General features: G+C 45.2%; 1 protein-coding gene across 1 annotated transcript in view; it reads right to left on the reverse strand.

Moving 5' to 3' along the window:
* AFF3 (AF4/FMR2 family member 3) overlaps positions 1-16,151 on the reverse strand; it is an 862,899-nt gene that overhangs the window by 97,097 nt on the left and 749,651 nt on the right. The window contains exon 21 of the mRNA XM_029603314.1: positions 13,449-13,512. Within this exon, the coding sequence (XP_029459174.1) occupies positions 13,449-13,512 (64 nt within the window). The remainder of the gene's footprint in view (positions 1-13,448; positions 13,513-16,151) is intronic.

The following is a 16,151-nucleotide window of genomic DNA, read 5'->3' on the forward strand; positions in this document are numbered from 1 at the left end:
GTTCTGCAAGTCTAGCACAAACCAGGGAGAATGCTTTCTTTTTGGCTGAATTATCTTAATTAAAGATCACTTGCACAGGTTTTAATCAATTGAACTAACCCCAAGAAATCACCTGGTATATATATATATATATATATATACATATATATATATATCCTTAATCAAATGTTATTGCCGTATTCTATATTTTATATTTTTTTACTACTTACATTGGGAACAAGCTTGGATTTTCAAATTAAATACAGAACAACTGGCAGGATTGAACGATCAACTCAATTGGATGTCTCTAACATAATGAACTGTGATAGGTTAGGTTAGTAAACCCAGGTGACTTTAAAAAGGTTAGGAGTGAAGTATTGGAAAAGAACCGTCAGATTGCCGTGGGGAGGAGGCTTTCGGGTACCGGACGAGCAACAGCGGATTTACTTGAAACAGAGTTGTTAAAAAAAAGTTTAAAGAAATAATTCCTGAGGAAGGCATCGTGCCGAAACTTGTACAAGCCGACATCATTACCATTCAACATCTTGGACACTTAGAAAATTATATTTTCAAGAAGAGGAAACAACTTAACTAGCTAAGTAAAAAACAAAAAAAATGTTTTACTGACAGGGGATAATAATCAGGAGGCGAGTGCGCACTAGTAAAATAAATTAAAATGTAATAAAAAAATTTGTTACCAGTATCGAACAAATTTTATTGCCATATTCTTCAATAAAAAATTCTTTGTTAGTAAATGGAGGTAGGGGGAGGTGAGTTAATGATTAAAAAATCGAAGTGCTAAGAGGCATCATGGACATGACCTTGTCTCTTGCCACCTGCCCTAACTCTCATCTGGACCCGACCTCGGATTGTGCCTCTTCCTTCTGGAACCCTTCGTCTCCACTGCCACCTTTCACTCTGCCTCTGGACATCTTCTCAAGTATCAACCACGCGGAGGCCCGGCTAAGTCCAGCCGACCCCGATATCCAAGGGCTCAACCTGCGGGGAACGAGGGCTGGTATTGGAGAAGCTCCAGTTGGCCTCTGCTTCCCACTTGGCCTCGCCTCCCGATGGTGGGGACCTGTGGGGGCTTCCCCTATGGGTGGTGCCAACTCGGGCCAGGGGTCCACCTTTGCATCAATTGTGGTAGTCTGTCTCTGCACTTCCCCTTGGCAATCCTTATTTCTGATGGCCACAAGGTTCAGACAAACTACTACTGGTTACCTGGGTATCAGGGAAGTCTCTGTTCAGCCACCCCCTCTTTTCACACCCTCTTTCTTTCTAGTTTCAACATTTTCTTCCCCACGTGGCTCCTCCTTCTCCTTAATTAGGTCAGCTGCCTGAGCTCTGTTCCACTTCACCTCCTGCTCTGCAGTTCAATTCATACCGCAGGGGGCTGTCAGTTTCCCCTCCCCCAACAGTTTTCTTTTCTTCCTTTAACTAAGGGGCACCAGGAAAGGGATGCACTTCCCATTGCACAAGGCTGAAGGGGTAGAAGAACATCAATGCCCAAAACCATCAGCACACTCTTCTTTCCTCTCTGGGGATGATGCTGTGAAAGCAATATTTTAATGCACTGACTCACATGAAGAGTCTTTTCTTGGCTTGTCTGAATAAGAATAAACAGAAGGGCTACTAGAAGAAGGAAATTTGGGAGGAGTATATAGTCGTGTCTTAGCATGCACTTCATTGATAGGAGAGATAAATGAGGATGGTGATGAAAAGCAGACAGCACAGGTAGACAGCAGGGTCCACCTTCTATCTCAGCCCCAGTGCCAGCATCCTCCCCCAAGGATATAGAGAATGGATCATGGAAGAAATCTGTGACAGAGAGGCACTTCAAAGTCAGGGGGGACTCAGGTTTCTGCAAGGCTTTCACTGCTTGAAGGGCATCAGTTGAGGGAAGCAAGTGGGGCACCTGACAAACACTGGTATGCACTATCACCTGCAGAAGCAGCATCCACTAGCATTGGCATGTAGGAAAGATAGGACCCTTTCTTCCAGTCAGGGAAAAGGGTTTAAAAGAGGATGTGTTACTTCAGCTGATCCCATGCCCTGCCAGCAGTCAGGTGGCAGACCAGCAGCCCCCTGCCAAGTGTCAGAAGTGAAACTTATCATGAATAAAATAGGGTGGTGTTCGATAGTACTGTCTCGGGGCAGGAGGCAGGCAGCATCAAAAATTGTAAATGAGGAAGCATTGGGGAAATGATTGCCCTTGATGACCAGGCTATGCAGGTAGTGGAGAATGTAGACTTTAAGTGTGTGCTGCAGGTGATAGCACCAAATTAGAAAGTCCCCTCCAGGATCATCTTTAGTAGGAAAATCATCTCCAGCCTGTATAACCAGTGTTATTGTCCCATCTGAGTGCTGTTCGCTAAGACAGAAGGGAGTAGCGTGCATTTCACCAGCAAATCTGGACCTCCATGAATGCTACATATTCTTATATTTCTTTGCCTGGTGGGACCTGGTGGAGGCAGGAGCAGGCAGTGGCTCTAGTAGGGAACAGAGCATCAGAGTGCATGTAGGCTTTGCTGCACACCCAGTCAAAGAATGAGTCTCATACCTCTCCCAATATTCTATCAGCTATAAGAGAGATGCTTGAGAGTTGGCAGCTAGACAGGTCAGCAAGGAGTTTAAATGCAGTTTTCTTTGTGATAGTAAAAGCAAGGCAATGAGCATTTTCAGAGTATTCAAAGTTTTGCACACATTCAACGCCTGGTAGTGAAGGATGCCCTAATTTTGGGATGCAAGCATCATGAGAATGAATATTTGATGGAGTTATTAGAGAAGTACAGGAAAATAGCAGAGTACTTCCATAGAAGTGCAAAAGCACGGCAACTTTTCTGTGATAATCAGGATGAATTGGAGATGCTTCAAAAGCATCTGATTGTGGATATTAGAACCCACTGGAATTCCACATACATGTTGCTGGAGAGGTTAATGGAGCAGCAGGAACCTCTTCATATTCTACCTCAGGAAATAGGAAAAGGTGTGAATTACTCCCTGGGATATCTTGATGGGGCAGTCATGAAGTAGGTACTAGAAATCCTGAAGCCCTTCAAGGATGCCATGGAGGACATGAAATCCAGAAGTGTCACCTGGGTGATGTCATCCCTATATTACATTTTCTGGAGGAAAAGATGGAGGATTTTCATCAGGATAAAAGAATGGAAGCAGAAGTGTTGCAGTTTGTGGACTCCTTGCAGCAGCATGTACAAGAGAGATTGAAACCTCTGACTAAAAACATCGTACACATACTTGCTACACTACTTGATCCCCGGGTGAAATGGAATATCACTTTGGAGTCCCATTGTCTCCCACAGATGAAGGAGATACCAGAATGGAATGTCTGTCAGGATGAGCACCGGAGGCATGGGCGGAGTAGGGATGTAGCACAGGAGAAAACAATGGCCACCTCAGAGATTAGTACAAGCAAGAGCAGCATCCAGACAGTTAGCAATCCTTTCCCTACCACAATATGCCAAAGCCACATTACCTGCAAAGAACTGTCTTTCCTGGCACAAGCTAGAATGATAGCAGCTGGAAAGAAGAAAACTATTGGCCCATAAAGGTAAAAGAGAGCTTAGCCCTAACATCTCACACTATCTGAATGAGCCCATTCAGGACTCAAAAATAGATGAACTGCCATATTGGGGTCACAACTCCACCATCTTATCAGACCTAGCCAAAGTGGCACAGCACTTTCTTTCTTACCTACCAACCAGTGATTTCTGTGAACATGTCTTTTCGATTATAGGAGTCATTGTGAGCCCTCGTTGCTCAAGATTGGCACAACAGTTAATGGAAAAGCTGGTATTTTTAAAATGCAATCAACCTTTGCTTAGGTTTCCAGATTTTCCATGTAAGTGGCGAGATAATTGAAAACACCTTGAAAGCCTTGTCACCATTCTGCCTGTCAGTGCCTGCCATGACCCAGTAATACCACTTTGGAGGTCTGTTACCTGTCTGTCTATAATACCCTAATTCCATCTTTGGGGACTTGCTGCTTGATGCCTACTTGTCATAACTCTGGTACCACCCTAGAGGACTTGCTGCCTGATGCTCAGCTGCCATACTCCTAGTACCATATGTGGACATGCACATATGCGCACAAATGCCACCTGGATTGCGTAAGTGGGGAAGATTTCAGTAGATACGTACGTCAATGCTAGAGGCCAGTTTCCCTGTTTGTTCTCAGTTTGCCCAGTTAACCAATCGGCCTTCCTAATCCCCCTGTTAGTTTGCCTACCTTTTACCCTGTTAGCCCAGGCCCCCCCAAACCTTGCTAACTAGCCTCTATTTTTTTTATTACTTACAAGCCATCCATAGCAGAAGCATGGTACGCAATAGGGGACCCCGGCGCGCGCTTGTGCACATGTAAATACTTATGGGCAGACTTCATGCTTGAGACCTGGCCCGCCCGTGCCACGCCCAGACTACACCCATGCCCCGCTCCTTTTTGGCAAAAAGATTTTTGTGCACATAATGGGAGATACGCGCATTGCTGCGGGCATTTAAAAATCTGTGCAGCATGCGCGGGTCCGAGACGCATGTATCTCCCAGTTTGGGCACATACAAGGCTTTGAAAATTGACCAGTTAGACTTTAAAAGACATCAAATAATTTAAAATCCCTTAAATTGCGATGCATGCCTACTCCATAATCAGCTTTTAAAACTTTAGCAACTTAATAAAAATAAGATGCAGACAGAGGTCCAGCAGCGAGTTGGGGGCTATCCAATCTTTTGCAACAAGTGACTATCTGTCTGTTGGGGAGGTACATGTGTGCACCTGGTGTAAAGAGCTCCTGTCTCTCAGAGAACAAGTCCGATCTCTGGAGGCCAGAGTGGCAGACCTGGAGGAGCTGAGGCAGGCAGCGAGGTATATAGACGAGATCTTCAGGGACATAGTAAGGTGGTCCCAACTTCAGTCAAGCAGCACTTGTGCTGCTTTGGAGGAGTAAGGTCAACTGACAAGAGACCATCACCTGGGTGTTTCAGAAAGTGATCCTGTAGCAAGGATATGCTCTCCAAAGATGTGTCTCTAGGCTGTGTGCCTAGGAGGGAAGGGCTTTTGCAGTGGGTGATTCGATCATTACGAATGTAGATAGCTGGGTGGCTGGTGGGTGTGAGGATCGCTTGATAACTTGCCTGCCTGGTGCAAAGGTAGCAGACTTCAAGTACCACTTAGATAAGATTTTAAAGAATGCTGGGGAGGAGCCAACTATCATTGTGCATGTGGGTACCAACGACATAGGATAGTGAAAGAGGGAGGTTCTGGAGGCTAAATTTGGTTTCTTAGGCAGGAAAATGAAATCCAGAACCTCCAGAGTTGCAGTTCTCAGAAATGATCCATGTTCCATGCGCAGGATTCCAGAGGCAGGCTGAGCACCAAAGTTTCAATGCGTGGATGAGACGATGGTGCAAGGAAGAGGGTTTTATATTTGTTAGAAACCGGGACGCATTCTGGGGAAGAGAGAGCCTATTCCGACGGGACAGTCTTCACCTTAACCAGAGCGAAACCAGGCTGCTGGCACTAACCTTTAACAAGGAGATAGAGCGGCTTTTAAACTAGATGATGGGAGAAAACCAACAGTCGCTCAGAAGCACATGGTTTGGAATGATGTAGTCTTAAGGTAATGAACAAAAGAGGGAAGTTATGGCATCCTGATAGAGAGGCTGCAAGAAAGTAACCCAGGGGCCTTTAAGAAGCCACTATTAATGTATTACTTAATGTATTATTATATTTATATTCCACCTTTCAGGCACTTCAAGATGGATTACATTCAGGTTCCTTAGGTATTTCCCTGTCCCCAGTGGGTTTTCAATCTAACCCCTAGATTTCAAAATGCTATAAATAAAGCAGAAATAGCACCCGCAATAAAAAAAAAAAGGGGGTGTGCTTAGGATAATTTCCCTGCTCCTGCATCGCACAAGGTAATTTCCACAAGGCACAATACATTTATTGCGCCTGCGCTATTTTTTCACTTCATGCACTGATTAATACAAGGCAGGTGTGCTACTGGGTAAAGGTTTTTTTTTTTTATCACATATGCCGTTCGGGCAGGGTGGAGAGAGAGACAGAGAGAAACGATCCCGTAAGTTTGTACCTGAGCCAATGGAGGGTGAAGTGACTTAGCCAAGACCCATAAGGAGTGGCTGTAGGATTTGTACCGTCTTTCCTTTGTTCCAAGCCCTACTGCTCTAACTACTAGGCTACGCTTCCAATTTACCAGCATCAACTGATAAGCGGGTTATTAGTACCAACAAAAAAAAACCCATACTTTGAAATGTCTGCAAATACTAAAAGGTTGAAAAATAAGATGGGAGAAATAAAACATTTAGAACTGAATGAAGAGGTAGATATAATTTAGCATCTCAGAGACTTCCTGGAAGGAGGATAACCAATGGGACCCTGTGATACCAGGATACAGATTATATTGCAATGATAGGATGGTTCAAATTGGGGGCATAAAGGCATAAAGTCAAACAGGTTAAAAGTTCTGCAAGAACCAAAATTGTCATGGAATCTTTATGGATTGAAATTCCGTATGAGAAGGAGAATAAAATAGCAGTGGGGTGTACTACTGTTGTCCTGGGCAGAATGAACAGACAATGAAATGCTAATAGAAATTAGGGAAGCTTACAAAATTAGCAACACAATAATAATGGGGGATTTTATTTACCCTGGCATTGACTGGGTAAATGTCACATCAGGACATGCCAAGGAAGCAGTTTTTAGATGAAATAAATGACTGCTTTATGGATCTGCTGGTAAAAGAACCAACAAGAGGGGGAGCTATTTTAGATCTAATCATGTGTGTGGCAGCATGGAAGACAGGGCTTCACAGACAGACCATATTAGCAAACAGTACCCAGCGTTGCTCAGATTGTCTGGTCAATTACAGCTTGTGGGCCGGATTTTAAGAGATACGCGCAACCGGGCGCGCACAAATGTACGCCCGATTTTATAACATACGTGCGCAGCCGCGTGCAGGTTATATAATATCCAGGGTCGGCGTGCGCAAGGGGGTGAGCAATTGTGCAACTTGTACGCGACGAGTTGCGCAGCCTTCCTCCATTCCCTCCGAGGCTGGTCTGAAATTGGAGTGGCCTCAGAGGGTACTTTCCTTCCGCCCCCACCCACCTTCCCCTCCCTTCCCCTACCTAACCCACCCCCAGCCCTACCTAAAACCCCCCTTACCTTTATCTTATAAGTTTCGCCTGCCTCCAGGCAGGCGTAGGTTGTGCGTGCAGGCCGATGGCCGGCCTGCGATCCTGGGCACAGCGGCAAATGGCCGCTGTGCCTGGAGGATCCAGCCCCGCCCCTTTTTTTCAAGCCCTGGGACATATGCACATCCCGGGGTTTGTGTGCGTCACCGTGCCTATGCAAAATAGGCTTGGCGTGCGCAGGAGTGGGTTTTCACGGTTACGTGCGTAACCCTTTTAAAATTCGCCCCGTGTGTGTGTGTGTGCCTGTGCATGTCCGTGGGTGCCTCTGCCTGTGTGCGTGCATGGGTGCCTATGCCCGTGTGTCTGCCTGTGTATGTGTGTGCGAGCCTGTGTGCATGTACAAGGCACTGTATGTGCAAGTGTGAGTCTATGCACATTTGTGCAAACTTGTGTGCATTTGTGTGAGCTTATGTGCGCATCTGCATGCTTATGAAAGCTTTTGTGTGCCTATGTGTGTGGGCCTATGCCTGCCTATCCCTGTGTGGGATTGTGAAAGATAGGGCTTCGCAGTCAGAGCCTTTTAGTGGACAGTACCCAGCATTGCTTGGGTTGTCTGGTCAATAACAGCCTGTGCGTGTGCCTCTGTGTGTGTGCCTGTGCCTGTGTGTATGAATAGGTGCCTCTGTTTGTGTGTTTGTTGGGAGGGATATGCCTGGGTGGTGCCTGTGTGTTTTTTGGGGGAGCCTATATGTATGTGTATGTTCCTGTGAGTGTGAGTCCTGTGCCTCTGTAAGTGTGTGTCTGCCTTTGCCTGTTTATGTGTGCCTGTGTATATGTGTGCGTGCATGTTTGTACATGTGTTCCTTTATACCTGTATCCATGTGTGTGTGTGCTACAGAGCTTTGCAGAGGCTGATGCAATACCATGCACTGCGGCTAGCGCACGGCTTAACATATGATTGGATGCACGTTTTGGATGTGCGTCCATAACCCCCGATGCAATATAGGGATCAGCGCGTCCAAAATGTGCATCCAAACCACATATCTAATAGCGCTCATCACATGTAAATTCCATGTAGATGAGGCTATTAACTAATACCAGTGATGCAAAAAATTTCCCATGTGGCCAATGTGTCCATTTCAATGCAGCCTGGCATAAAGGTATGCTGTGCTCAAGGGCTTATTGATAAAAGCAATAAAATCTTGCTTTCTGTGATTCCTTCTATTAGTATCATTGCAATACTAAGTAGGAGGAACCACAGAAAGCAGATTCCGGTAAAAGTCAAGGGGTAAAAAAAAAAATAATTCTGGGCGCCTAATATAAACGCACAAGGATCAGTTCGTGTATCTTGTGTGTATATTGTGCCAGTAGCAGGAGAAAATGGATGCTTGTATTGAGTGTCTGTTTTTCCAATCCACACTGATAGCCACCTCTCCTGTGCACCCGATGCTGAGGAGGCGCTAAGGATGCTCAGTTTTCTCTAGCCCCATTGTCTTTGCACAGTGCACCTTCTTCTGTTCTGGGTGCCATCTTTTGGCCACAGACAGACAAACACGACAGAGTGACCAACAAGCCGACTGACTCACATATATACAATATATAAATAAAGAATTTAAAACATTGTTTATAAATGGACTGTATGGTGTGTGACTTTAATTTAAGAATTACTTTATGGTTGAATTGCATTAATTGCATTTTATTTTTTTTGTGTCTGTCTCTTATTAGTCCATCATTTTCTTTTTTTTTTTTTTTGTAATGTATCTTTATTCAAAGATTACAGAATTCACAACAGCCAGCCCTAAGCAAAGGGCAAAGAACATACCATCATTTTCTGAATAGCTTATTTGATGTGTTTGTACATATAGGGGTAGATTTTAAAAGGGTTACGCGCATAAGTTATGCGCGTAACCCTTTAAAACCCCCCCTGCGTGCGCCGAGCCTATTTTGCATAGGCTCGGCGGTGTGTGCAAGCCCTGGGACTCGCGTAAGTCCCGAGGCTTTGCTAGGGGGGGCATGTCGGGGGCGGCGCGACGTTCGGGGCATTCCGGGGGGCGTGGTTCCGGCCCGGGGGCGTTTCGGGGGTGTGGCCGAGGCCTCCGAAATCGCTCCCGGGCCGGGGAATCGTGCGGCAGCGGCCGACTGGCAGGCGTAACTTTCGTGAAAAATGTAGGGGGGGGGGGTGTAGATAGGGGAGGGTTAGGTAGGAGAAGGTGGGGAGAGGCCGAAGGAAAGTTCCCTCCGAGGCCGCTTCGATTTCGGAGCTGCCTCGGAGGGAATGGGCAGCGTGCGCAGGGCTCGGCGTGCGCAAGGTGCACAAATGTACACAAATGTGCACCCCCTTGTGCGCACCGACCCCGGATTTTATAAGATACGCGGGCGTACTTTTCTAAAATCTACCCCATAATGTAGCACTATATTTTTTAATTGGTTGTTAGTGAATTGAGTATTCCTTTTTGTATTAGAAGTAATAACTTTGCATTTTGAAAGACAGACCTACAGAGGAGGTGTGGAGCAAAGAGATAATTTAGATCTTTTGATTTCTGGAATTAGCTCCGATACTCCACTGGTTGACCGATAAGATGAGCTACATTAAGGAGTTTTTCATTGTTCCTAGTTATGCCCTGCCTTTTTGCTTCTATTTGAGACAAAGGGACCGATTTACAAACAGCAGGTCCCATTTTTTGTCAATTCAGTAACAATGCATGTTTTTCATATTAACACCGAATCACATCTTCGTGAATCAGGCCTAAAATACATTGTGGACCAAATATTTGCAGATATTTTTGTAGCAAAATACAGACACATAGAATATGGCAAAATAAAAACTCATATGGTCTACCACAGAATTTAATAGATCACTTAAGAATCTCCAGAGTAAGAAAAATACAAATTTGCATATGGGGTTCTTTCATCTTGACAGGTTTCCTACACAGGTTATATTTATATGTCAACACCTAATACCCATGCCTCCAGGCTTCAGAAATTCTCTAGCCCCAGAAAACCACATAATTAGTCTGTTGCCATATAATTTACAACCTGCTGCAAAATCAACATTTCTGAAGCATTCTCACCTCTTAATTCAAGATTTTGAAGAAAGCTACAAGGTACTTTCCTTTAGCCTTAACTATCTTTCTGCTCCTGCCCCTCCTCTAGCCCCTTCCCAGTTAACAATCTGCAGAGAACAGGAGGTGAAGGGGGTGAGGCGGAGGCTGAGTCTGGAACAGACAGAGCAGATGAAAAAATAGGCACTGCTCCCTAATCCAGCTCCTGTTGTTCCACCACCTCCCTTTTCTCCTGTCCTGAACAGAACAGGAGGGGAGGGGTGAAGTGTGGAGTGGACAGAGAAAGAAATCAGAATGTTTGACTTCTCAAGGATCTCTTAAATCAAACCAAAGATGATTTTGATATAATTATTGGATGAAGCAATGTCCCATTAGAAGAATTTCATGTTTATATGAAGTTTCTTGGACCTGCATATGTGACCAACCATACACCAGTTACAAACATTTGGATTTGTTTTGGGAAGTCTGCAATTGCTGGTGTCCAACACCTGGACGAGAGGGCATTAATTTCAATTCATAGAAGCCTTGATTGCTGGCACTAGAGATGTGCATTCGATTTAAAAGAATTAGACAATTTCAACAAAACTAATTCATTATGGGTTGGGAGCGCTCTGAAACGAAGGACATTTTTCTGAAATTTCGGAAAAATTCGTATTTCGTGTTAGTGTGCGCACTAAGGGGTAGATTTTCAAATAGCGCGAATTGGCTTACTTTTGCTGGCGCATCAGGCGCAAGCAAAAGTAAGCTGGATTTTAGTAGATACGCGCGGAGCCGCGCGTATCTGCTAAAAAACCTGGATCGGCGCGCGCAAGGCTATTGATTTTGTATAGCCGGCGTGCGCCGAGCCACGCAGCCTACCCCCGTTCCCTCCGAGGCCGCTCCGAAATCGGAGCGGCCTCGGAGGGAATCCTCTAACGCCCTCCCCTCACCTTCCCCTCCCTTCCTCTACCTAACCCACCCGCCTGGCCCTGTCTAAACCCCCCCCCTTACCTTTGTTGGGGGATTTACGCCTCCCGGAGGGAGAAGTAAATCCCCGCGCGCCAGCGGGCCTCTTGTGCGCCGGGCCGCGACCTGGGGGCGGGTACGGAGGGCACGGCCACGCCCCCGGACCGCCCCGGGCCGTAGCCACGCCCCTGTACCCTCCCCCAAAACGCTGCCGGCACGCCCCGAAAACGCCGCTGCGCTCGGTCCCGCCCCCGACACACCCCCTCCGAAAACCCCGGGACTTACGCGAGGCCCAGGGCTCTGCGCGCACCAGTAGGCCTATGTAAAATAGGCTTACCGGCGCGCAGGGCCCTGCTCGCCTAAATCCGCCCGGATTTGGGCGGATTTAGGCGAGCAGGGCTCTGAAAATCCGCCCCAAAGGCCCCGATTTTCAAAAGCATTTACACGTGTAAAACGGGGTTTTACACGTGTAAATGCACTTTACCCATGTAAGTGGGCTTTCGAAAATTGCTACAATATATGCCATTGAATTGCCTATAGCATTTACCTTTGTAAGTGCACTTTACATGCATAAATGACTTTTGAAAATTGCTACAATAGTATGTTGCCTTTACGCGTGTAACTCCTTTGAAAATTCACCTATAACTTTAAAATGTCAGTGTGCGCTAACTGGTTAGCGTGCACAAACGGGAGTTAGTGCGCACTAACTCAAGATTGGAGAACCATGAAACAAAAATCACGAACCATGGAAAAAACGAAATTACCCACGGGGGATCCAAACTGAACCACGAAACAAAAACAAAAAAAAAAACGATATACATCTCTAGCTGGCACTACTGCTGTCAAGTTTCAAACTTGTGTTAATTTAAACCCTTTGGGGCAGATTTTCAAAGGGTTACGCGTGTAATTTACAGGCGTAACCCCGAAAACCTGCTCCTGTGCGCATCGCTGAGCCTATTTTGCATAGGCTCAGCGACGCGCGCAAGCCCTGGGGCGAGCGTATGTCCCGGGGCTTTGAAAAAGGGGCGGGAAGGGGAGGGGCCGGGGGTGGGGCACGGGTCCGGGGGTGGTCTGGGGCGGTCCCGAGTCCTCCGGCACAGCAGCCAAACCGGGGGATGGCGCAAGTTACGCCTGCCAGAGGAAGGCGTAACTCCTGAAATAAAGGTAGGGGGGGATTTAGGTAGGGCTGGGGGGGTGGGTTAGATAGGGGAAGGGAGGGGAAGGTGGGGTAGGGAACGGGGAAAGCCATCGGGGCTCCCCTAGCGCTCGGCACGCGCAAGGAGCACAAGCCCCCTTGCGTGCGCCGACCCCAGATTTTATAACATGCGCGCACATGTTATAAAATCGGGCGTACAGTTGTGTGCGCCAGGTAGCGTGCACAAGTGTAGGCTGCGCGCACAGGTTATAAAATCTGCTCCTTTTTGTGTCTGTTACCGTGTGCCAAATATATGCACACATATTTTTTCGTTTTTAGCATACATAAGCTCATATACTCGAGAGAAAAGCAAGTTCTCAATAAAATATAAAAAGGATCATTGTACTATTTCAATTCAAAAGAAAAACAAATTTCACAATTAAAAATTTTTAATTTATATGTTTCAACTTGATAAATTGATTTTTGTACTTTGTAAATTTTAGCTTAAATATTGTTTAAAAACAATGCAAATGGTTTTCAATATAAAGACAGACTTTATTGCATAGGCAAACGTGAATCTTTATGCAAAATTATGCATACATTTGCCACATAAATGCTGCAAAATTTTAAAAAATCTGCAATGGAATTGCTAACGCTTGCCCCAGAATCTTGAAAAATCTTCATCAGGAAACTGGGGTCTCTGAACTTTTGTCTCTGTAATATTTTTTATCTTGGTCATACGGTTCCTGTATTGGTCCACTTAGATAAGCAGGAAAAAATAAATCATCTGGGACTTATTTGTTTGTCTTCACGTCTGTATACCAGGATACATACAGCATGTAGATTTTCTCCTATCTCATGCTGGCTGCTGTCTATTGATTCTATTTAAAGTAGTAATTAAAGAACAGGAATAAAATGAAATTTTCATTTATCCAAGACTTTAACTTAGCGAGACTTTAATGTATTTTTAAAGTTGGGGTTTGTTAGGCTAGAGACATTCAACTGCATAAGCATTCCTTAATTTAAAAAATGTAGTCATCCTTGTAATAGATTTTATAATTACGCTTGCCACATTACACTGATGATGGTCTCATGCAAATATCGTTTTAGCACAAAAATCATTTAGAATGATGTATCTGGATAGAAAATATTCTCACCATTGCATCTGCTTTATGCTTCATCCGTTTAGCTTCTTGCATATAGTAATCTGCTCGATGAGGTCTACATGAGGGGCATAAAAATACCTTTTATTGAAAGCAAATGCATTTTCCTGATAAGTACTGTGATAAATGCAAATGCAATTTTTTTTTTCCTTTGGCTGCAAATATTTTGAAGAATGTGCTAATCTTATACGAATGCATTTTAAGCTTAGTTCCCCCAAATTAATTTTTAATGTATATAATATTTTGTTTCTAGTCTGCTTTTTCAATTTTAGCTCAAGGCAGTTTACAACAATGTTCAGGAACAAGTCCCTTCCAAGGGCTTACAATTTAGGGGCCAATGCAATACAGTGCGCTCAGCTGAGTGCACTGTATAACCCGCAGCTGGATGCTGGTTGTATAGGCGCTAACTAATCCCCTTATGCAATAAGGGGATTAGCTCCTCTACAACCCTTGTCCAACGCGGAGTGAATCTAACAGCGCTCATCACATGCAAATGCATGTGAATGAGGCTATTAGGTATTCACTCCCAATGCAAAAAAAAAAAAAAATGTGCGACAGTCAGGTGCAGGAAATGGACGTTCAACTGACAAGCGTCCGTTTCCTGAACCCCTGGCTGTGCAGCGTTTAAGAAAACCAACGCCAATACACTTGGCAATGGTTTTCTTAACCGGTGGATGGCTGACGCCGATTTGGCTCTCGATAGCAAGGTGGCTCCTTGCTAACGTGACCCCCTAATTTAAATATTGCATGGCGCTCCCAAGGGGGGGGGTCACCTGGGGATGCATTAGGAAAGCGGGCGCTGACTGTTCAGTGCCCGCTTTCTGCGCATATTTATTGCATTGGCCCCTAGGTGTGTGCATGAGGAAACAGAGGTATAAGAGGATAATGTTCAGCAACCCATGGATGGCTACAGTCTGCGAGTACAAGCTACCCGCAGACTTTATCCCAAAATCTGAAAGCAGACTTATGCTCCGTAAGTCTGCTTTGAAGATTCCTGGGTCCTGCGTTATGTGCAGGTGTAACTTACCATGCGTACACTTACATGCATACTTGTGAAAAATTGCAAGTATGTGTGTAAAAATGCTTTCCCTGCCCCCAACTTCACCCCCCCCCCCCCCCCCCCCCCCGGAATGCATCCTGCTAGTCTGGGGAAAAGTGAGTGGAAATCATGTTTCATGCATACTTTTTCAAAAGCAGATTTGCACACACAGACTGGGGTTTATGTGAGTTAAGATTCTTTAAAAAATTACTTATATTGTCACTTGCCCAGAGTCACAAAAAATATCACTGGGAGAAGTAGGATTTGAACTGCTGTTTCCCTGGTTCACAGCCCCATTGTTCTAACCATAAAGACATTCCTTCCCTCCTTTTTGCTATTCGGAGGATTATTAATGGCAAAAACCTGAATAGGAAGAGATTTGTAAACTGCATGGAGCGGCAGTTACTACCCTTAGCCAATTAGCTTTCATGACTTTGACGCAGTTGCAACATCGCTGTCTGCTTCAATGGTGGGGATAAAAGAGGAATTGGATTCAGAAGACAGCCAATACTGGGCCTCTGACTTTTACAGTCCAGGATAAAAAGCGCAGCACTGCTTCTAAGGCCAAGTCGAAAAACAAAGCACGCTCAAGCAGAATTGTCTGAATTATCAAGGCTGCTCGCCCCATAAAAATGTTGCTTGTAGCATTACTACCCTTAACATAAGGCTTGGGGTAACCTGCACAGAGTGTCATTTACTATCATAAGAAACTTGCTGGGCAGACTAGACGGACCATTTGGTTTTTTTTTTCTGCCGTCATTACTATGTTACTTATGTTTCAACTGAACGGCAAGTATTTGGATAATATGAAGAAAGGTATTTAGGGTACGGAGGAGGGAACCAAAGATGCTCCAATAACCTCATCCACTATGCCCAGGTACCTGCCCCTCAGGATTGAATCACCTAAGTACATACTGGAAAATTGATTCTTACCTGCCAATTTTCATTCCTGTAGTACCACAGATTGGTCCAGACAAGTGGGTTTTACATCCCTGCCAGCAGATGGAGGCAGAGAATGAAAACTTTTCATGCACCCCTACATAACTGAGAGTGCCATCTGCAATCCCTTAGTATTGACCTGTACTCAAGCCAAGATGTCTAACTTAACAAATCCCAATAAACGCTGGGCGAGCAGAGACTCAAAGTTGGAGCCCCCTAAAACTAGGCCCCCCTTGTCTCAAAACAAAAAAAACATATTGAACTACGTGCATTTCTAATAAGTCTGAATATGTTACATACCATCTCAGCAACATCCAGAAGCGAGGAAATCTTTCGTAAAAAGGGAACAGATCTCTGGGCTGATCTGTGATACTACAGGAACCAATTTTCCTTTCCTGAGCGTACCCCAGATCAGTCCAGACAAGTGGGACGTATCCAAGCCCCTCTATGCTGGGTGGAAACTCAAAACACCTGTGCGCAAAACCCTCTCCCCAAACGTTGCCTCCTCAGGTGCCTGCACATCCAAGTGGTAATGCTTGGTAAAAGTGTGAAGACCATGGACCTGCCCGTTAAATCTCCTGCAGAGAAATCTGCTGATAGCCCACCCAAGAGGTTGCCTGCACCATAATGGAATGTGCTCTCAACCGTTCAGGCACCAAATGACCCTTACAGATGTAAGCCGAAGTTATCGCCTCTTTCAACCATCTTGCAATCATGCC

This window comes from Rhinatrema bivittatum, chromosome 5 (genome assembly GCF_901001135.1).
Source record: "Rhinatrema bivittatum chromosome 5, aRhiBiv1.1, whole genome shotgun sequence".
Lineage (NCBI taxonomy): Eukaryota > Metazoa > Chordata > Amphibia > Gymnophiona > Rhinatrematidae > Rhinatrema > Rhinatrema bivittatum.